Here is a 25,611-nt window from a genome sequence, read left to right as displayed (position 1 = left end):
TGGTGTATATTCGGACGGATTGGAATTTTGGACCGGCCCGGGAAAATAACTTTTTAGCGGCCCCATGTTTAGATGGTAAACTAATTTGTATATTTATAATTATATCAACTCGATACTACTTATTACAATATTATAAATAATCTAAATTTAAAATAAAAACATTTTTATTGTTCAGACTACAGTTCCATGCCGACTTGCATTGTTAAAATTCGTCGTCGTTACCCGCCGACAGGCGACAAAACGAAGACGGAATATCAGATTATTTGTAGATTTACTGTTCACGGAGATTGTTTTATTTTTGATTAGAATTATTGCTATAACTTTAAATTATTATTCAGTTTTTGTTAAATTTATCCTGTTATACAATATAATAATTAATATAATAATATTATGCGTCATAGACTTTGGTAATATTTATTATTCATATTTTGGTTATTGACTTATTGCTTTCTAGTTTGCAATAATTGATATGAATAAAATTTAAAATCGTATTTATGAAAATCTATAAATTTTAAAATTTAATTTGCGACAGGTTACAGCCGTAGTTTGGTAACGCATGCAGCGGCCCCGTCAACTAGTTAGCACGCGGCCCATCGGGAATTTCCCGATTTCCCGATGGCCCAATCCGTCCCTGTGTATGATTAACCATAATATACATTATACACGTTTAGTAATCACTTATCAGTTATCAGTATACTTTGTATTATTTCAGTATTCAATGATTTTATTTACTTGAACCGAAATTTTTTTTTTAAAGTACATAATTTTGCTGCGAGGCGCCGAGGCCCCTTTTACGATGAGGCCCGCGGAAAATCCCGCCTTCGATCATATGTAGTTCCGCCATTGATAGGTATTAGGTACTATATTGTCTATATTTATATTGTATATATATAAAAGTACCTACATATTTCTGATAATTTTATACTACTATTAAGAACAAACACTAATAAAAACATCCACTTTTCAAATGAGAATTCCCGTTATTACTGCAAATTATTTAGCAGTTGATTTTCTTGATATTTATATGTATCTTAATCCAAATTTCGATGAGTAGTTTCTGAGTAATTACAATGTTTAAGAATAAACCTTAAAAATGGTTATAAAAAAAAACTTAAATGTTACATATATAGTCTATTAGATGTAATATTTATTTTACTTGGATATTATGTTTACAAATTATTTGTATATTGACAGATCAAATACAATTGCCAACGTTTTCAAATTACATGAGTCCCTAAAGCTACTTAACCCATAACGCCGTACATATATTATAATATTATCTTTACTTATTACACAAAGTTATAGAACTCAAAACTATACTTTATTGATATAGCTAGGGATGCACGGTTTAAGCATAAAAGTATAGGGTGGACATGCTCAAAATATCACATCGTAAATATGCATGTAAATTACAGTGAAACCTCCTTTAACCGACGCCTCCAAATATCGGATGGAATTTTGGGAACGGCGAAATGATGTGTAAACTCTGCAGTATTTCCCCTCTTAATAGTGTACATTTCTAAACAGCGGACGAAATTTAAGCGACCGAGAATGTCCTGTATTTAGAGATTTCATTGTATTATATTTTCGATTCTTCTATATTTTGAGATATGAACAAAATTTATAAACATAATAATGTCATTGAAAAAAATAACAAAACTAATTATTGAATATTTTAACTCAGCCTCTAAGAGAATAATTATAAAGTGATAAAGAACTTAAATACAGTGAAACCTCTAAATACCCGACACTCAGGGTTGCTTAAATTTTGTCCGTTATTTGCAGGTGTCCACATGCAATTAAGAGGTGTCCGTTAAAGGAGGTTTCACTGTAATTGAAAATATTTAAAATTTAAATGATTTAATTTTTCTTTACTTATGCATAGTATAATAAATTAGTACCTTCCTAGTCAGTTCCTACTAATTATTACTTAGGTACCTATAATTTATATGTATTAGTGAAATTAAGATATAATGTATTTATTATAAATATAGTCAAATAATTAATGTAAAATGAAGATTTAAAATATATATATATTAATCCATTTCTCAAACATTAAAAATTGTTATGAATACAAAAAAAAAACTAAATATATGTGAATAAATATTATATAATAAGTATATATATATATATTTACCTATAGGGTTAAAACTTTAAATGATGTCCAATCGGTCACGAATATAGCTAGGTATGTTTAGATGACCTGGGCAATTCAATATCTATCGTGATCGTCACTTATTACCTACCCCCTTCACACAAGATAACCATCTGTCGCATTTAAAATTTTCCCTTGCAATATAATATATAAATAAATATAATTACTACCTATTTTGGTGTTATCCCCTCCTATATAATATGTATATATATATAAAATATTCATCCACCATTTTTTTGTAACTGTTTATTCCCACTTTTCCCAAAACATTGTTAAAATAATAACACTCAAAACGGCCAAACTATACATATACACTACAAATATATACATTTTATATATTATTATATTATATTACACGTGCACTGAACAGACTACAGGATATTCTGAAAAAGGATGTCATAGTGATAATTGCCACTTGCTCACAGTATTATTATATTTGTTTCACTGTATGTATGATGCATGTAATAATAAAAATAATAAAATACCATCCCCTTATTTTGATAATAGCGGCTGACACGCGCTATTTTTTGTGATGTCCTTGCATGCTATACAGTAGGTATACATGTATGTCATAATTATTATTTCAGAAGATGAAACGTCAGATAAGTACCACATGTTTAATTTATTTTAAAGAAAAAATAACGAATATCGTACAATCTTATGCGTTTTTCTAGTTTTCTATTTTCTATTTATTATTTATGGAAAATAACACTTATTAGATGGCTAGACGGTTCAAACCTGCAATTAGATAACACTTATATACTTGCTATAACTCTATATATTATAATAACACAAATTTGAATGTATTTTGACTATTTTGCTGTATACTATATATGTATATATTGTATAATGAATACATAAAATATGTTCTTAAATACAATCATTCATATATTATTATTATAATAATGCCTATTGGCTATTTAAGATAGTTACAACTGTATTAGGTAAAAGCAAAAACTAATTTAGAAAACGTTAATATTGCGTATGATAATATTTTATCATATTTCCTTTAAGCTCATAGATAAATATAAAAATAAACTCGAAATTAACTAATAAACATATCTTTTTGATTATAATTTTAAAATTATTTGTATTTATATTTTTTAATAATTTGTTAGGCTTCATTAGCTAATGAGATTATTATGTCCTATAAGAGATCTTTTTATTATTATTACCAAATTTGAACGATTTTAATTAATATAATTAAAAGTTATAAATATTATATTAATGTATTAAGTTGGTAAAACATTGATTACTTCCTACAGTTGGGCCCCAAAATATAAATTTTTATATATAAATATTTAGATTCCGGATTATTTTAAGTACAATAATACATTTACTACATTTGTTGGGTCGTGGATTTTTTTTATAGTTAAACAAAAAAAAAAATCAATTTTGTCAAAAACTGGTTTTGCATAAGAAACTCCGTTCTCTTATATAGAAATATATCCTTTCCGGTGAGAAAGTGAATCAAGTTGGTGCATTGGAAGGTCAAAATTTCAAAATTTCAATAGTTTTCAAAAGCACCGGGAAAAAAACAAAAAAATTTAGGAGAAATGAGAAGTTTTATGCAAAATCAGTTTTTGAGAAAATCGATTTTAGATATTGGTGTAATTAAAAAAAATATATCGTATTAGATACATGAAATTGTCACTGAATGTTTATATTGGCATTTTATATACTTGATAAAATTTTCAAAATATATTAACAAATTTTAAGTTATTTATAGACATTTTAAACTTTCTGTTTTTATTTATTTATTTTTTTTTTTCTATAAAACAATAAAATTGTAGGTATTCGTTGGCTCAAAAATATGGAAAATTTAATGTACAAGTTTAATACATAAGTTGTTATAATAGCAGTTGGAAAATATTAAAAATACATAAGCACGTTTCTTTTTTTTATAATCGTTTTAATTTCAAATTTTGACAAAATTTATTAAATAAGAAATTTACAAATTGTTTATTTGTTAAAAATGTATAACTTATTGACTTAGAATCACTGATTTTATATTAAGTTATTGTTTATATTATTAATTTAGCTTAGATCTTACATAACATAAAAATATAGGTACATATTATAATTAGATCATATCCATATACCATCATACCCAGAAAATTTGTATGAGGGGGATGTTATGCATAACAGTTGACAAAAACTTTTTTCTAGTAAGGAATAATATAACTAATAACTAATAAGTAATAATTAATAAAAAGTATTAAGTAATAACCCTAAAACAGCCTTATAACTTATAAGTTGTTTTATGTAGGTCGACAAATAAAAGACGATGGAGGGGGATGTAACTGCAAACCTCCCCGCACTAAGCATACTACCTATACATTAATAATTAATTTATACGCCTATTAAAAAAAAAAAGTTTATTTAATTTTAAACTAATTTAATATCTCATGTACAAACGCATGTAATATTATAATAATTAAATTAATATAGAACACATACGTACCTATTGTTAATTATTATGAATTAAATCCACAAGTATATACCTGTTCAGAATTTGACGTGGACAATTATTTTTAGCAAAAGAAATAGTAAAAAAGCGGGTAAGCGGGTATCGCTCTGCTGTACATTAGGGGGTGTGGTGGACCTCAGACTAAGGTAGGTTAAATTTGAAAAACGATTCTGAACGGAGATGGTTTATCTGTCTAGGGTATATTATAGATTATTAAAAATTTTCAATCTTAGATTCAAAAAGAAAATTTTTTATGAATTTCTAGTTTGAAATAATTTGCGAATTTTTGTGATTTTTACATATGTTGTCAAAATTAAAATTAAAAATGCTTGTAAAAAAAAATTGTGACTATGTATTTCTTTTATTTTGCAACTGCTATTGTAAAAATATATCATGAGCATTGTATTAAATTCTCAAATCTTAGAATTAAAAAGAAAAACTTTTATGAATTTCTATCTAACATAATTTGAACAGTACCGTAATTTTTATGTATTTAGTCAAAATTTGAACTGTAAATGCTTATAAAAAAAATTTGTGACTGTATATTTTTTTTATTTTTCAACTGCTATTGTTACAATGTGTTAGGAGCCTTGTATTTAATTTTCAAATCTTTGATCTAAAAAGGAAAACTTTTATGAATTTTTATCTAAGGTAATTTGAAAATTGCCGTAATTTTTACGTATTAAGTCAATATTTGAACTTCAAATGCTATTAAAAAAAAATGTTGCCGATGTATTTTTATAATTTTTTAATCACTATAAGAATAACTTATGAGGAACTTTGTATTAAATTTTCAAGTATTTTGATAGGGCCAAAAAAATTTTATCGACACTTCAAAAGAAAATTTTCAGAAAAATTGAAAACTTCAGTTGTCTATAAATATCTTGAAAAAAGTAAAAAATTCAAAATATTTTGAGAATAAATCATGTAAAGAAAATGCCAATCTAAATAACTGATAAAATTTTCAAGTATCTACGACTTATACTTTTTGAATAATAACAAATATTTAAAATCGTTTCAGGATAAATCTAACGATTGTTCGTTACGCTATTTCGTAAAAATTTAAAATTCAAACGCACTTAAAATTTTTCCTATAATGATGCTTCGAGTTTTCTCTATAGCTACTAGAAGGAAAACTTATAGAAAACTTAGTGTTGTATTTTTAATCCTTAGTTATTAACGCAAAAAATTTTACGATTTTTCAACTTCAAACTTATTTGCAAATTTTCGCGTTTTCGACAGATTTCATTAAATTTTGAACTATAAATGCTTATTAAAAAAAATTGTGACTTACGATTTTTAATTTTTTTTAGCTACAATAAGAACAACTCATAAGGAACCTTGTATTAAATTTTCAAGTTTTTTTGGTAGTCCAAAATTTTTTTACCGACACTTCAAAAAAAAATTCTCAAAAAAGTCGAAAATTTCAGTGGTCTATAAATAACTCAAAAAAGTCAAAAAAATTTGAAAATTAAACTGTAAATAGATAACACTAACATAAACATTTGGTGAAAATTTCAAGTATTTACAGTGATTAGTTTTTGAATTACAACCATATAAAAAAATCGATTAGGTCGAAAACTGATTTTGCGTGAAAATTCCCGTTTTTCTGTCATTTTTTTTAAAACTGTTGGAAAATGTTTACTTTTGACCTGTATAATGCACCAAGGATGATATTCACTTTTACATCGGAAACCATCCCCAAAGTTTGAAATCGAAGCATTATTTCGACTATAGTAAAGTTATGCTGTACACAGACACAAAAAAAAAAACAAAAAAAAAAACACACACATCATTTTAAAATTAATACATTCATCACTTCGTTCAGAATCTAAAATACCTATTATTTTTCAATCAAGCGGTTGATAAATTTTGCACATACATCGTGTAATACATATAATATGCAATATGCATTGATGCTGCAGAGTGTAATTATACCTACTTTGATATTATGATACTGCAGCAGGTGTATCCGGTGCATGCATATTTATTATTTTTATTTATACGTTCGTTTATTATATTTTATTCGTGTTAGGTGTTAGAATACCATACCATCCATCCCATCATATACTAATATAGTAATATGTAATATGTATCATCTCCAAATTTCAAAAGTATGTTAAATGGAATGATGAGAGAGTACACATAATATACATAATTATAGCTCTGTAAGATATTATTCACAACTAGGTATATAGTGTCTATTAAATTTCAATAGATTTACTTCGGTAGGACGGTATAGGTTAATTTAAAGGCGGTAGATAATATGCGGTTTATATATCTAGGTTTATAACCTTCAATTTTTTTTATTTTATCATTTAGATTAGTTTATAGATAACATATAAAATATTTCATTCAGACTCGTGCGGGAATTTAAAAACACCGTGATAATATAAATGGATTAAACGAATTAGTTACGTTGGGTGGAAAAGAAAAGATAATATAATATAATAACTGAGTGAAAGTCCATAATATGTATAGATTTAATTTTCAATTGCATTAAAATATTTTTTTTAAAGTGCATTTCTGTATTTTATAGGTACCTACTTAATATTAGTAAATAGTAGGTATATGTATATACGACTACACTATACATATAGACTACAGAACATGTACCTATACCGTAAAGTATACGATTTAGGTTGGGTGTACCCGACACGTGTTCGAAAATGATATGTTCGAATAAAATGTGTTCGAATGAAAAGTGTTCGAAAAAGCATATGTTCGGATGAATTTTTGTTCGAATGAATTTTTGTTCGAAAACTTTGTATTTATTATTTTGAAATTATAGATATTAAGATATCTATTATTTATAGTATATTCCAACTATTATACCGTTAACCAGGGAAAGACGGTTATTTAAGACAATTTAACAATTAACATTATTTACGCACCGAATTGCGTACAATTTAAACTTTTAACTTGAATATACTCGTATATACATTTATTTATTTTATTTGACGATATACATAGACCTATACATTTAATAATTTTTTTCACTATATAAATAATAAATAAATAAATAATATTTTAATATAATATGCTTGTTTTTACCTATATATATTTAATAATTTTTTTCACTATATAAATAATATTTTAATATAATATGCTTGTTCTTAAGACTGAGTTTAACTATTCGAACAAAAATTCATCCGAACATATGATTTTTCGAACACTTTTCATTCGAACACATTTTATTCGAACATATCATTTTCGAACACATAACCCTTATCTTAGGTTGAGAGATATAGGCGTATTATAGGAGATAATTTTACGCTGCAGTATATACATGCAATACTGCATAATAGTCGCTATTATAAAGCCACTGCACCACCTACATCTAATTTATGTGCTTTTAGAACAAGTCAAAGCATAAACTGCTTTCTGGGGGAGTAATATGTCTCCAAGTTGAAGGCTCCAACTCATAAAAGACAACAAAAAAGTAGAATAAACTTTTATATCAGTTACAAAAAAAACAACACCTGCACACCATCACATAGCCCATTACATAGCTTTATTTAAAAACAAAAACCAAACCAACCATAATGTCATTAAAAAATTAACATTAATGTAGGATATTTATTCTAAATTATGCAATAAAATGAATATCTATACTTCTGTCGAATCAAAAATTATTTTCAAAAAACACCGTCATAGCTATGGAATCCTAAGTTTCCTAACTCTCATTCAATAAATACGAAATAAGCCACAAGATAATAATAATAAATTACGTTTTCATGATATTATCAACTATTATTCGTATCTCTAACCATATTATACTCAAATAAATTTATGTTATTTTTTGTACATTTTTAGTTCGTGATTTTGAAAATGTTTGTCAACATTTAAACTTCAAATTACAAAAAAAAATTGAGTCTATGCTTTTAACTTAAAGTATATATATATATATATATACAATATAATATATATTGTTAATTTACTATTAACGTACAACGTTCTTGATTTGACTTGACTAAAATAATTTGCGTTAATTTTTTTCTGCGTTAACTTGTCCACCACTCGGTAATAAGTATATAGGTACATCAACGTACAAGCATGACATTATTTATATACCTACCTAGTTATTTAGGTATAATAATGCAATCCATATATATATTATATATATATATAATATAAATAGTCTACAGTCTACACCATCTATACAGCACTACACTGTATTATTTCTCTATTTATTCCATCGTTGTTTTTGCGATTTATAGCGGTGTGTAGTTTTGCTTTACTGCAGTTTATTAGTTTATAGCAATGGATTTTATTTTGTATCTATAATTATATATATATATGCTATATATTTCATATATGTACATACTATTGTTCCGAACCCTGGTAGAGCTTAACTATAGAAATCTGGGTAAACGGAGAGTGATAAAAGTATTTTGGTATGTACAGTTGGTCGGCCCGATTGCGTCAAAAAAGGTGTTGTAGATAACGCTCATATATATACTTTCGCGCCATACGCACCACGCGGGGAATGCAGCAGGATGCTCGATTTTGGATTTAATGCAAGTAATTACTGACAAAAGGTTCAGCAGGATAATATATATATTATAAAGGCTTAACCTCCGGTGAGATGAGGGAACGTTTACGGCTATATATGCTATATATATATATATATATATATATATATATACATAATATAATAATACGTATGCCGACCACTCGCCCATCGCATTGATTAATACATATATATATGACGTGCAGCTATATATAATATCATGCGATATACCGGAATGGAGTTATTGTGGGAGGGTGGGTGGTCGGTTGGCTCATGCCGTCCGGATGGTGAGAGGTGATGCAGGTTGCGGGTGATGCGTTGGCTGTGGCGGAGAAGGCGCGTGAACGTCCGATATGGCGCACCGGATCCCCCTGGGGGCGTTGCGCGTTGCGCTGCTCTGGTGTCGATAACACACGGCTCGCTTCGCTTCCAGGCTTTAATTGGCAGTTTTGGCGACGCACACGCCTATATATACACGGCCCGACGTGCGCGTGGTACGATAATCGCTACGGGATTGGAAATCCACTCTGCACGGCGGAGACGAGTCGACAAAGACGATAGGCAGCAGGGGGTGGGAGAGAGCGTCCAAGTTGACGACAAAAGCTGAGCTTTGGTAAATGGGTGGTGGGAAAGTGTGAAACTGTTTGTCTACACTTATATATATTACAATATTCGTATATATACATACATTATTCTTTCATATATATGTAAAAGGGTCTATTGTATTTATGCCGCCGTGGTGGTTTATCAGTGAAGAGACACTGTATAATATATATATATACTAACGGTTTTGTAGTATATTGGTACATATACAGTATATTCAATTATTGAATTATATATAATAATAATAATAATATATACATTAAACATTTTATATCATAATATCATCACATTATATATTATTATATATAATTATTATAATTTATAAATGTAAATCTATACCTATATTATGTACCCGGAATCGCTTACTTAGCCTTATGCAATTATAGGTACATATTTATGTATTATAAATATAATTTTTTTTAATATATACAGAGCGATTTACCAAACATGCTCAAACCAATTTTTCCATCAATAATGAATTCATCCAAATTTATATTTTGCATGTTTTAAGTATACTGAAGAGTGAAGAGTTAGGATTATTTAGTTAAGGACCATAATTTAGGATACTTAACGATTTTTTACACTTCTTAAGAAGTGTCAAATGGCTGTATACAAATAACTTCATTTTTGTAAATGATAACTGATCTTTTTTACTGTAAATATTATGAAGTAGATAATTTTTGTGTTCTTATATCCATCTAAATAAAAATTCTATGAAGCTATAGTGGTTCGGGGTTCCTGTTTTATTAAAATGTGTCTATATTAACTAAGGATGTAATAGTTCGTAAAAATGGATTTATGAGACTATAAAATAAGTGTAAATTTTGAAAAAAAAAAATTTATTTAGATCTATTCTATCTACTTATTACTTACATTTAATAATGAATTTTCTCGGCCGGTCGACTAGCCACCGACTGAGACTAAGTGGCAAAACTTGCGCCACCGTTCAAAATTTTTTGCAGATGCTGCACATATATAGATATGTATACGCGTATGCCATTTGAAGGCTGTTCTACGACTGTTCTCTGAATATTATAGATTATGAGTAATGACTTGAGTAGATTGATTTCAGATATCCGGAGGTGGCTGAATCAGTCAAGGCTCAGAAGTAGGGCTCGGAAGTTGATGACCTTAAAAACAATAAAAAAATGCCCTAAAAAAATATGTTAAAATGACATAAAAATGGCAAAAAATGTCCTAAAAAAATGACCTAAAAATTACAAATATTAATATTATACATTTTTTTTTTAATATTTTACTCTATTTTACTATAAAATTCAAAATATGACATAAAAATGACAAAAATGTCCTTAAAATAGGAAGAATTATAGATTTATCAAAGCTTACAAATTATTTAAAAATTAAAATCATTGCATTCCACAATTAGAGCGTATTTTAAGTTATCGAAAGTAATTGAACGACGATTATCTGTTAATAAATATTTATAATTGGAAAAAAATTTCTCTCTACGTCTACTGAAGTGATTGGGGCAAATCTGAAATGTACCAAATCATCAGTTAAAATGACTAAAAATGTGGGAAAATGACTTAAAAATTTCAAAAAATGACTTAAAAAGTAATAAACACCAAAAAATGCAAAATAAAAATTAGTTATTCGGATTCACATGCTTATGAAACAGATTTGTAGCCAGAAGAGTATCGTCTAAAAAGTTCAAAAAAAAAAATGTAAAATCAAAATGCATCAACTTCCGAGCCCTACAGTCAGAAGTATGACATTTCATATGGCCCAAGCACTGACAGGACATGGATGCTTCCAGTATTATCTATAGAATAGGATGAGGGCAGCTGATCCTCGTTGCAATCACTGCAAGGAGCCGGAGGACACGGTGGATCATACGCTGTTCCACTGTCCACACTGAGTGGAGGGTAAGTTTGAGATGGAGTATATAGTGCATTGGTCAGCGACTACTGCCCGAGGATGTTCCCGATACCATCCTGAGGCCAGAACAGGAGCTCCTCCCACATGATATGTCAAGGAAAATGTGGATTGAGGCGTCAGCGGATAAGCAGAGTATATAGCGTACGGTAGGATGGTGGAGACGATACTCGGGCTAAAGGAGACAGCTGAACGCTTCAGACAGGCAGAAGGAGGATAGCCGACAGGTAGGGATAAATTCGTTTTTTTTTTGTGGACCGAAGGCCAGTTTTATTTTTAAAGGTGGTTAGAGGCCCCACGTATGTATTATGTATATCTAATTATCGAATATAATTAATTTTTGGTGAATAAGCCCTACGGGACCGGGTGGCAGTATTATGCTAAACAGTTCCCATCCGTTTCCGTTTTTTTGAACGGAAAAAAAAGACATCTCCTAAGGAAGAGGCTGAAATATATTTTTACCTATTCTTTAAACAGAAAATTTCTAAAAAAATTACGTCACAGCAAACCTAATCTTACGGGAATTTCATACTTATAAAATATTAAATAGAACAAATAATAGAACATTTTAATAAGTACCTATGTATACATAAAAAATAAATTTTTGTTTACTTAATATTATAATACCTATATAATGCATGTTATAAAATAATTTTATAATACAAACTCTAGCCTTCTGTTTTTCATACGAAAAACGATAATTTCATCCACTGGTATATTTATTTATTTATCAATGTGCAATAGTGCTGCAAGACCGCATAAGTGATCCTGGCCTATTTTTGAACGTAGCTACGTAGTCATGTTTTTAGTTTACAACAATACAACACAAGCATAAAATAAAGTAAATAATAAATATAAATAATTAAAAAGCAGTAGATAGGTACTAGTGTACTACCTAGATTTATAAGTCAATTTTGTAGATTAATAATTTATCTTTATAAATATTAAATAATAGTATGGTCTGTATTAAGTATTCAATTGCTTTTAAAAAATAATATATTAACTATTTAGTCCTACAAATATTTTGAAAACTCATAAGGCATTATATTTTATTTGTATTCTATTATAATAGAATACAAATATTAAGCAACCAAAAATAGGTATTACAAGATAAAATGTTACCGTCTTAGAGAAGAAAAGGATCTTTCAGCGGATGCTATACACTTATAGGCTAGCAAGCAATTATACCAAGCAGTGGCGTATTTAGGTTTTTGTCATGGGGGGGGATATGACTTTTTACCGTTATCACTAACTTGAGGGGGGCTACGCCCCCCTCACCCCCCCCAAGTTTCCAGGAATTATAAAAGCTTATTAATATTAAATATACTTTCTATGTTTGCCAAAATTATAATACACAACACATTACTTGAGATTAAATGTTTTATTAAACCCGGTATAATCACTGACCACAGACCAGTGACCAGCGATACCAATGAGAATACTGTACAATAATATAATATTTTAATTCTTGCAAATGTAATCAATTATTGATAAAAAAAAAAAAAAAAATCATATTATTTTAAATAATAATCGTCAAATTATAACGAGTAACGACTATAATTAATTGTGTGTATACAGTCTATGGGGGGGGATTGATCCCCTTGATCCCCCCCCGTAAATACGCCACTGATACCAAGCAGCTTTTTGATATTAGGAATAAATTATTTCACTTCAATCTGAAATACATTTAATGTATCACAGTCAATAAATTCGCCTAAAAATACAAGAGAAAAAAATATTGTGTGTAGGTGCGTTACTCATTAATCAATTTTAAAAAACTTTTATACTATACCTAATAATTTAATTACCTTCAATTTGTTTTCTAAATTTCTAATCCATCTTGATTTCCAAAGTTAGTCTTCTATTATACGACTCACAGGGAGAGGCGTGAATGCTCCCACGCCCCCCCCCCCCCCACACACACACACACGTACGTCACTGTTGAGTACTTACCCGACTTGGATGGATTTCCTAACTTAGATGTATTCAGCTCAGATATTCAGTAGGTACTTGGTATTCGAGGTGACTAGTTTCCAATTGATGGACTCCAAGTCCGTAATTTCCCCGTCAGGCATGAGTAAGTGTGATTTGAGTTTAATTGTTTGATTAAAATAACACAATGAGCAATACGTTTTTAAAACACTACAGTCGTATATATTATATTATTAATTGCTTTATTATTAAGTCTCAGTATAAGTATAACTTCTACACCTTTCATTTTAATCATATATGTAGTTTATAAATAGTACCACTTTAGGTATTTAACTATAAAAGCATAACATATTATAAACATTTAAATTTAAATTCGATTTGTTGAATTACAGGGGTTAGTTTAATGAAATTAATTTTAGCTTGTTTTTATTACTCGTATTATCAAATACTGTTTTCTATACAACGCGCACATATGAGGCTTGTGGATTATTTTTACAAATTTATAATGACGGTAAATTATAATTTATAATGAATCAAAAAAGGTATACCATAATATACATTAAAATAATATATACCTATATACATATAATATATACTAATATTATAAAGTTGAAGAGTTAAAAAAGTTTGAACACGCAAATCTCAAGAACTTCTATGGTTCAAATTTAAAAAATTATTTTTTTGTAGGATCGTCCTTTTATCGAGAAATGCTATAGGCTATATAACATTTTAAGAAAATCCACAGGTTAAGTTTAAACTTAAGAATTTATAAGAAATGTATGAATTAACTTTTAGGTGCTGTAAATTTAATCAAAAAATCAAAAAATTCTATGACGCAATGGCTTTCAAATGAACTAATGTACCAAGTGTCTCATATATACTATATACAAAAATATGTGATATATTATTGCACAGTTACTTTTCGTAATTATGAAATAAATCGTTTTTCATTTTTTTCACATAAATACCTATGATGTATTTTATTTCACCTAACCTGTGATGGATTTGCCAATCTAGATATCATCCTACTCTGCCTATTAGGAAATCTGAAATCTGCCTATGCAATGTTTGTTTTTAATATAAAAAAGACACACATACACAATATTGACAGTTTTGAAAAGTCCGAGCAGGCGACCTATATGAAATTTAAATTAAGTATAACTTATAAACTAAGTTCGTGCGTCGGAGAGTCTAACTTCGCAATCGTTTTTGAAATGCTTAACGCTTAATTACTACGTTAAAAACCGCAAAAAGGAGTGTGCGTAAAGTAGAAAAATTCCCTTGATAGAAAATCAGTATGTCATTGTCGTATGTGCATTGTAGTCAGTAGAACAACTATTATATTGAAGGGCTTCTAGTTAATTTCTATGTAAACGAGGACTAAAAGTTTATTACTATTTTCTGAATGCCACGCGCCATCTAGGAGCTTTAGTCGGCGATATAGGCGGTATTCAACAGCAATCGAACGAGAAGAACACCGACAAAATGTTGTCATGGAGGTGCTAATATTAATATTATCTATCCGCGTCTGAAATTTGGAGATGATATTATAATATTATGGTAAATCAGTCTTTGAGTCTCCCTCCCCCCTTGCATCTTCCCACTCACTACCACCTCCTCTTAACCGACAATCGTACGGACTTGATGTGACTACAAACAGACCACGGTCTACAATTATTATAGTTATTACTTTATTAGTTATAGTACATTTTACTGAATGCGGTCCGTACTGGTATTCCTGATTCCATATCCGCTGTAGTGACTAGTGACCGCGGTACCGCGCACACGTCGAATGCACACCCATAGCGTCCGATTTTACTTTTTTTACTTCATATCATAAACATATTAAACATCGTTATTTTTATTATTACTTATTAATATATTATTGCCGTAATGCCGTCGTGATTTAATACGTGTATCATGCCTTTAGCATCGTGACCGTTGTGATAAATAAGTCTTCGGGACATTAGCCTGAATCCAGTGTTATTATTGCTTCGATTTTACATTCAAATATTATCGCACGCAGAAAGTAAGTAACGTCGGAACTGAGTGATTTCGACCATTCCCGGGTGTCGGACGTCCGCCGAACCACCGACCGGCAGGCTGGACGCCCTGGATCCCGTCGGCGGGTACCATGACGGCCAGTTGTTTGCGTCCCCCGTGTGTGGGCGTGCGGTGAGTTTTTCACGTCCCCCCGCCCACCCTCGGACCAATTCCCTGTCGGACCATCTGTCGCGCCCGCTGCTAACTGCCCACGCAAACAACTGGTCGACCCGTTGCTTCTTTTTTGTCTTGCCATATTCATTATTATGATCGTCACTTTGTATTCGGCTCTAGTGTCCAAATGAAGAATATAGCTGCCTTTGTGTTTCTTCTGTGTCTGGCATCTGCGCACAAGTCTGGCAACACCAAACATAAATGGTGGAGCATTCCGGAACCCGTTGCCACTGTTGGCAAGTTATTTTACTTCAAAATTCCTCATGACTCGGTCGTTGACAACACCAGTCCCATTGACGTAAGTCCATTTTACTTGACTACATAATAGTGTATCGATTCTATTTGACTCAAACAATGAGTCTTTTAACACAACCTAAAACCATTGACAAGAAATTTATTTTAGATTTACAAATATACAATATAATTAGGAAGTTGTGCATCCCTATCGTTGGTTAGGTTAGAAAATAATTGACAAATATATTAAAACACTGGATAGTTCCATGTAGAACTAATTGAGATGCATCGCAAACTTGTGTTATGAATAATAATAAATTAACAAAAAATATTGTTTCATGAAAAAATTCTACTAAACAAAAATAAATTAATATTCTTACTACCTGTCATACCTTATTAATTTATTATACAAATAAACAAACCATTATTACAATCACTTGAATATTATAATATGAATTGAATTAAAATGTATCTCAAATAATTACAGCTTTTTTTTCTTTTTCAATATACTTAACAACTTTCTACTAGATCACTGTTACACGCAACAGATTTTAATTTGTCTGACTATCAAATGTTAGTTCTAATCAATCAATTTTTAAATAATCAAATATCACATAAATTACCTATCAAGATTAATTATATGTCCTGTTTGATTTGTTTTATTCTGGACAAATATTTCTAATACATGTCTATCATACATAAAAATGATTTAAATATTTTTTATGTTTGTTTCAATATTGTCAGTAATTACAAATTATTGAATCAAGGTTATCATACTAATTTTTATGATCTTATAATGTTTTATAGCAACAGTTTACACTCTACAAACTTACAAAATTATTATTTAAATGTTGATAACATATGAAACTAAATAATTGTTGATTCATTGTTAATAACATTTATTCTATGATAATTTTTATGCTTTATTATTTAATATACATTATTTATTTTTATATGTTCATACAATCTATAAGAAAGAACAAATGTCAAACTTAATTATATATTAATATGACAAATTATTATACAATATCTGTATCAAACTAATTTCAATATACTATTTTAAATATCGAGGTGTTTTTGATATATTTTTGTCAAATTTAAACTCTTTAAATATCAATCAATATAAAAAAATTTTGAGGTACCACAATAACATTTTAATATTTAAAGACGAGGAAAAAGTGTATTAGGAATATTTAACTTTACCAAATTGTAGGTACTTATTAAATATGAGTTTGTTATTAAAAGTGATAATAATACCTACTTAATTACAAAGTATTTTCTTTTTAGATTCTGAGCGTAGCAAATTAATTTATTTTACCTATTAACAATGGTATGAGATTTTTTTCCTGTCATCAATATTATGGGTAGTAAAAATACTACAATTTTTGACATTAGCATCTTTTCTGATGGAAAAGTAACTGTAATCGGTACATTCAGGAGATAATAAAGTTAGTTTTTGAGAGTGTACTGAAAAACAAAAACAAAAATAAAGAAATAATTGGAAATTTTACATAAAATCAATTTATTTATTTTTTGTTTAACACATAAACTAAAAACTGTAGGCACCTGGAATGTTCACCAAATATTGATATTAGAATTTTTTATGTATGGTAAAATTTTCAAAATATATTGACTTTTTTGATCTATTTATAGCTGTAAACCATTTTAGAATTTTATACAAAATTTAATTAACGAATCCTAATAAGTTGCTCTAATATCAGTTCTAAAAAATAGTAAGAATACATAATTAAGATTACTTTTTACTCTGCTTTTTATATGAATTTAAAATTCAAATTTTGACAAAATTCATCCAAATCCTAAAAATTCATAAAAATTTTTTTAATCAGGTATTAATAAAAAGTTTGTTTTATAGCTAACATTAGAAATTTTAATATAAGACTCCCAATAAATTTTTCCACCTTAATCAAAGAAATACTTCACCGACTAGTGTCATTAATTTTTTATAAGCTTTTGATCTTAAATTTTTAGTATATCTTTTATAATTTTCTGCGATTTTTAATTATTAAATTTGATTATTTATATATGTTTACTAATATGATACACAATTTTGTTCAAAATAATATTTTTCCTGCAAAGACTTGTGATTAAATCCAAATCTAACACATCCATTACAATGACAGACTTAATAACTACTAAACAGCATTGCAGCACTCACTTAGGTATCCACCTTTATTTTTTTTATTTAAAATTTTTGAAATAGATAATTTATAATAGTTGTTACAAATTAGCATTGAGTCATGGATCCTAGCTAAAACTGTAATTGATAAAGGGACCCCTTATTTGTGATAACTTACTTTTCAATTTTGTTTAATTGTAAAAATGAAAAAAAAAATTATATGATTTATTTTTATTTTACATAAACACCTTTTTGTAATAATAAAACATAATAAACACAGATTTTTTCAATGGATATACCTAACAACCCAAAGAGATCTATTTCTTACTTCAGTACTACATAACCACTGATCACCTAAAAACACCTGGGAAAACTCCTGGGACCACCAATTGGGAATCAATGATTTATAACATATTGGAAACTAATATCATATTAAATATATAAATTATATTCAATATTTTTTTGTTTGCTCAGTTTTTGGGTCAAGATGGTGGTGGTCTTCCAAGTTGGTTAGTTCAAGGTAATGGTGAGCTTGAAGGAATACCAGGACCTGAAGATGTTCGCGATCATTTGTTGGTAAGAGCTGGAGACAAAAGTCGTCGAATGGTTTCTGATGTAGCTTATATTAGAGTTGCACCATTGAAATGGAAAAATGTTCGAAATAATGTTAGTATGATTGATAAATTTTACCGTACCTAAATAATAAATTAACGCTTGACATGGTTACAGAAACGATGTAAAAATTCTGAAGATTCTATTTTGCTATGCCTCATTATTGGTATGAATTTTAAAAGTATACAACCTTTACAAAGGCTTATTGCACTGAAAAATTTGGCAGGATTTTTAAGCCTTCCTCAAGTAAGAATAACTTTATTCAGATGTTAAATTATTACTAATGCAATTTCTTTAGGATGCTGTGTTATTAGTGCCTCAAGAAAGTGTATCTTCTTGGTTAATTGACTATTTAGTAACATCTGAACGCCAATCCCATAAAAAACAACAATTCAATGATACATCATTTGTTCTTTGGGAGGTAATAAATCATGTTATGTTACAGCATAATAAACAAAATATACTAAAACTATTACCAATGTCTTAAAGGTTGGCTGTGGAGGTGATATTTTGCAAGAACATATTGATCATGTACGGCAAATGCAGAGTAATACAGTTGATGGAACTTTGTCTGAGGTATTGCAGTTGCCAGTTACCAGTTGGAGACTGGTAAATTCATTAAACCCTTTACGAGGCCGTCGTCAGGTAGTATATATTACTATTTGAATGGTATTGATATTATATATGATTATAATTGTTTAGGTGATGATGACAGGCGCAAAACAAAACACAAATTCTGGAAATACTGCTGAAGTCGATTACAACGATGATAGTTTGACCAGGAATCTTAATGCTCTCCCTGATAATGACGATGATGATGAAGAAGAAGAAATTATTCCTGATACTAGACAAACTATTATTGAACCATCTCCGGTATATATACCTCATCAATATGATACTGACCATTATCATAGACATCACCGTAGAGATGAATCTGTGCTGAATATTCCAAAAGACATCAACTCTACGCCTGTTCAAGTAAATAATACCAATATACTTGCTTTTTACTGGATTAAAATTCATTTTTTTTTTTTACATATATTAAATTTTAGAATATGAAATTATCTTCAACTCTTGATTTAAGTGGAGTCATTGGATCTTTTGAGAACATTCAGCCAACACCTTCATTTTACGAGCAAAAGTCTTCAACTTCTACTACTCAAGAATTATATGTTTGTTACATATTTGACTGTTTTATACATAATTGTCAACTGATTTTTTTAATTAATTTTAATTTTAGGAATCTGTAGGTATGGGTGATTCGTATGATGTAACAACAATACCAGATGATATATCTACTGAAACTCCGAATCTTGTGACAGACAAGATAAAAGATCTAATAAATGAGAATTCTGTTAGTACTTCAACTACTTCAACAACATCAAATGGAGAAAATCCTAACACATCTCCAATAATTAAACATAAGTTACCTAAACTTGCTATTACGGCTGGCAAACCATTTAAGTAAGAAGTTTGTACAAAATGTTCTATCATATATTTTGAATCTTTATTATGATGTCAGGTATCCAATTCCTAACAATATATTCTATGATGCTGAAGATGGAGATACAAAACACTTAAAATTAGCATTGTTGAACACCGATCCAGCTTTATTATCATGGGTTGAGTTTGATGCTGAAAAACAAATCTTACTTGCTTTGTATGTTGTTAAAAAAATATTTTGTATTATTATGTACCTATTTGTTTTATTTTTACTAAACTTTTTAGACCTTTGGAGGATCATGTATCAAAATGGGAAGTAGTAATCGAGGCAAAAGATTCTGGGAATCTGGCTATTAACAATACATTAGAACTGGTAGTCCAACAGCTACCTCACCTACGTGCCATTAATCATCAGTTAACACTTCAAATGCGCTTAAAACAAGATTCATTAGCCTGGACTCATCCAGTCAATTGGAGCTTGGATATCATTGACAGAATCAGTACAATTTACTCAACTGATGTTAAAGATATCACAGTCTTAGACTGGCCAAGAGTCTCTCTTTTAGCTGCCAATAAGGATAAACATAGTATTCAGTTTACTTGGACCAATGATACATTGCCACGTGAAATCTGTCCTAATGGACAAATAACTCAAATTTTAGGAGTATGTTTGTTATAGTTTATTTTCCAAATTGTTGATATTATTTAAATGATTCATTTGTTATAGGTTTTAAAACCAGAAAAAGGTGGTAAAATGAAATTTGGAAAATATTTTGGTTCTTCAGTTGTTTTGGAAGATGTTAGCTGGCAAGGATTAGGTAATTGTGCTACAACATCATTTATTTCGAGTCAAAATTATCAACCTGTGTTGCGAAATCCAGTTGATCTTATTAATGCCACTTATGGACAGTTATTATCTTATGTCGTACCAGAGGTAAATAATTTATTTGTGCACATCATACTTATGTGACTAGGATTAAGCATTCATATTCTATTTGTAAAACTTATCTTTACTTTTATTTTTAGGATACATTTTATGATCCCGAAGATGGTTCTTCACGCAGATTGAAGTTGTCATTGATGACTATTGATCGTACACAAGTTCCGACAAATAGCTGGTTACAATTTGACACTAAGAACCAAGAGTTTTATGGAATTCCATTGTGGGGTGACAAAAGCTTTTCTGAATATCAACTTGTAAGTTTAATTTTGTACTTTTTCTTTAGTTGATTTAAGAATTAAAATACTATATTTGTTTTTTTGTTTAGATTTGTACAGATAGAGAGGGTAGATCAAATCATGATAGTCTAGTAGTATCTATACATAATACAACTAAGCCTTTGCCATCAGCTGAATTTGATATGATATTCAAAACTCCAGAATTCAAAGAATTCAATAATTCAGCTAAACTAAAAAAAATATTTGTTGAACGTATAGCTAACCTTTTTAGAGATAAAAATACAGCCAACATCGTTGTTCTTGGAGTCAGCTCAGTTAATGGTATGACAATGGTGACATGGTACAATAAAACATTAGAAATTGATCGGTGTGATGAAGAAAAAATTCTACAACTGAGACAAGTATGTAATTTTTACTTAAGAGGACGCTACACCTGTATGTGTTGTCTCTGTTTTACAAGTGCGTAACATAGCAAAATCTGTTTAGCGTGGGACAACTGTTTTCCCTCAATATTTATAATCGAATTTTCAAAATTTCACAACGCATAGGTAATAACTTTATCTGTGTCATAGCGTCGTTATTTTTTTGATAGCACTAACCAATAATTTTAAGTAATTTAATGAAAAAATAAATGTATTTTCTTAAGCTTATAACTTAATTATATTTATGTTATCAAAAAAGTAACGACGCTATGACACAAATAAAGTTCTTACCTATGCGTTGTGAAATTTTGAAAATTCTATTATAAATATTGAGGGAGAACAGTTGTCCTGCGCTAAACAGATTTTGCTATGTTATACGTTTGTAAGATGGAGACAACACATACGTGTGTGGTGTCCTCTTAACTACTGTAATAAATCCTTAAAACCTGTTATAATTTAAAATAACAACTCAAGAAATTTAATACTGTAATTAATAATTAAAGACATTTTGTTGACATATATATTACTATTGCTAAATGTCCTGTAAGTTATAAGTATACCTAAAAATAGTATGTCCAATGGGCCAATTTGATAATTATGCTGGTCTATTTGTTTTCATAATGCCGACACACTATTTATGTGGGCTAGTTGTGATGACCCCTGTTTTAGGTTGTTTATTAATAATTGTAATGTGCTAAATTTCTGTATAATGTTGTTATATATAGTTATCACAACACTTAAATTACTACCGACTAATCATATCTTTAACATAGCTAAAAATTATGACTATTTTAATTTAATGTGTTAATCATGATATTTAAAATAATTTAATTTAATCTATTTTTACATTTAGGTCTTATTGAATGAAGATGAAAAGTTATCTGAAAATGTAACAAAATATATGAAACCATCATTTAATGTAGTTGGAGCACATGTTTTGCCTTCTGGTATGTGTGAAGGTGGATTTACTGAAGTTCGACCACCAAAAACAACCAACAATGTTACACCTCGTGATGACAATATTTTGCTTTTATTCGACAAATCAGAACAATATTTTTCGACATTTATTATTCCAGCAATCATAATTTTAGCAATGATGCTTTTTGCTGGATTATTAGCTTGTTTATTGTATCGCCGACGACCATCATCAAAGTTAAGAATTGGTGATGATGAAAGACAAAGCTTCCGAAGTCGTGGTATTCCGGTTATTTTCCAAGTAAGAATTACCCTACATAATTATGTATAATAATGTGTGTGAAACTATAAATAAATTTGTTCTTTATTAACAAAAATGTACTTTTATCATTTTTAAGTAAAATCCCAGTAAACAAATAAATAGTATTAATCCGGGTCTGCTTATACAAATAATTTGCTTTTCATTCAGCTTATTTGATAGTAGATGAAGTTATTTTTCTAAAATTGAAAATTTTATATTTTTTGTGATTTAATATAAAAAACCAGATAGAAAGTTAACATATTCTGTGATATTTGACAAACTTATTTTGTACAATAGGATGAATTAGATGAAAGACTTGAGCCTACAAATAAAACTCCAATAATCATGAGAGAAGAAAAGCCGCCTTTACCACCACCCGAATATCAAAGATCAACGCCAATGGCCACCACAGCTTTACTAGCCGATACAGAAGATTCACCATATCAACCTCCACCACCACCCTTCTCTAATGTTGGCTCCAATCATAGGTCAAAACCGTCATCAACTCCGTCATATCGCAAACCCCCACCTTACGTTCCTCCTTAACAAGTCTGATTCTAAATTAGTTTTTAAATTGGTCTTTTACATCAATTTGACTGATTCCTTTTAGTCATTAAATAAAACTTTTACAACAAGTTATTAACAAACAAAAATAGTGTTCGCAATAATATTGTCATTATTTATTTTTTATTTTTTTTACAATCTATTATTTTTAATGTCTTTAGCAATAACAATTATTATTATTTTATCAGTATATTTTTTCTATAATCGTGAATACTTTGTTAAACAACTTTTTTCAGGCGTTAGACTTTAGTGTACTACAATATTATGTGAAGTAACTAATAAGCATTTATTATTTTACCTTTCACGATTTCTCCAAACCCTCGCTTATTGTTCTATGTGTTGATGTAAGTTTGTGTAGTAATTATTCAAAAATAATTAAAATTAGACAACTTAATATACTACACAGTTAATGTATTATTTTTTTTTGCATATTTGCAACATTTTTTATAATCAATTTTTTTTATCCAATTTATTATTATTATTAATATTATTACTATTAAGATAAATTACATAATTATTCTGTTTTAATTTAATAAGAAGAATTGTAATAAAAGTTAAATCAAAACAATTTTGTTTAGTATTGAAATTTATTTTCACTAAAACATGACCAAAATAATACTTAGTAGTATTAGTAGTATACTCATTGGGATAGACTTACTTTTTTTTTGTTATATATTATAAATAATATAATATTGAAGAAAAATTATTTTTACTTAAGGGCTTCTAAGTAATTTTTAAGTTAGTGGCTTTGGTGAGTGTAAATGTGTATTTTTGTTCTTATAACAATAATTGTGGCAGAGGTCACAGAATTTTATGCCATCGAGTATGTTTAGTTAACTGAAAATTATTATTTATTTTTTTTTTTTTTCATCTTTTAGAGAATATTGTAATGGATAATATTAGTAATCATTATTAAATTGTGTTGTAAATTAAAAGTATTATCAATGGTGATAAAAATATATAAGAAAATTTCTTTTACATGTTCTTTTGATTAATTTATAATAACATTTACAGTTGTGACTCATGTTTGTATTTTAGCGCCCTACCTTTCCTGACTGTCCCAAAAGTTCTGAAAAAAAAACTGATGACTACAAACGCCATGACTATAGTCCATAGTATATAACTTTGTTGTTTAAATTATTTATTACTATTTACTATCATAAAACTACAAAGGTGCGATTTGGGTTAAATTTATGAGGGTGCTAGATTTATATCAACCAAGGTGGCCTGTGAAAGGGCCTAATAATAAATTATATATATCAATTTTATAATATTAATAAAGAAAAAATATATAATAAAAAAGTAATATATCAAAAAAATATTATTTAATATTAATGAAGTATAAAATAAATTTAAGAAGTACCTACCTCATTTTAGACTGTTAAGAGAATTTGTCTCTTTACTGTGACATCAATAGGCAATACCTTGTTTCCCCAAAAAAATTTTGTCAATAAGCATTGATATGTAGGTACGATTTTTGGCTGTGTAACAAATACTATGGTAAATAATGAACTTGTTTATTATAGCAGCTACATTTATAACAATCCGTTGATTTGTATATTTAATTGCATGGTATATAGGCAAAATATACCATTTTGAAGAAAAGTATACTTTTTAATATAATTTAGCCAAATCACTGCATAATACATACATATATTTTATAACTTAAAACTCTGTTTCCCATAACTATCCTTTCACATTAACAATGAAACAAAATTGTCATGTGAACTAAGGATAAAGGTATTTAAGGACTTAAGGTAGTATAGATATTTATTATTTATGCATGGGTGCTAAATTTAATTTATCCATAATGTATTAATGTGAAAATTATTTTAAAAACATTGAATATTAGAAATACTTATTAAGTAAGTACTTGGTTTGTTACAAGAGAACATTGCAGAAATTTAGAGTTTTTTATTTTAAAATACCGGCAATATTGCATTAAGTAGATACCAGGACACAAAAGTTATTGAATTGTTTTGTTAGTCTATTTTCATGCTCTAAGGTGTGTACCTTTA

At 28.7% G+C, this 25,611-nt stretch overlaps 1 protein-coding gene across 1 annotated transcript; it reads left to right on the top strand.

Moving 5' to 3' along the window:
* The first annotated feature begins 15,164 nt into the window (after positions 1–15,164).
* LOC149054409 (uncharacterized) lies at positions 15,165–24,571 on the top strand. Its single transcript, XM_089230257.1, has 16 exons — positions 15,165–15,598; positions 15,907–16,084; positions 18,632–18,823; positions 18,887–19,015; positions 19,068–19,190; positions 19,259–19,414; positions 19,472–19,747; positions 19,822–19,941; positions 20,010–20,233; positions 20,292–20,429; positions 20,498–20,876; positions 20,940–21,146; positions 21,239–21,409; positions 21,481–21,792; positions 22,667–23,029; positions 23,327–24,571. The coding sequence occupies exons 2-16, from the start codon at positions 15,914–15,916 to the stop codon at positions 23,573–23,575; spliced, it is 3,210 nt and encodes a 1,069-aa protein (XP_089086383.1). The 5' UTR covers positions 15,165–15,598; positions 15,907–15,913; the 3' UTR covers positions 23,576–24,571.
* Positions 24,572–25,611: the final 1,040 nt, after the last annotated feature.

Source organism: Diuraphis noxia, unplaced genomic scaffold, assembly GCF_037042655.1.
Source record: "Diuraphis noxia isolate RWA-SAM2 unplaced genomic scaffold, SU_Dnox_SAM2 contig0007, whole genome shotgun sequence".
In the NCBI taxonomy this organism is placed as follows: Eukaryota; Metazoa; Arthropoda; class Insecta; order Hemiptera; family Aphididae; genus Diuraphis; species Diuraphis noxia.
The sequence above is the reverse complement of the archived record's forward strand: the minus strand, read 5'-3'. Positions and strand labels throughout refer to the sequence as shown.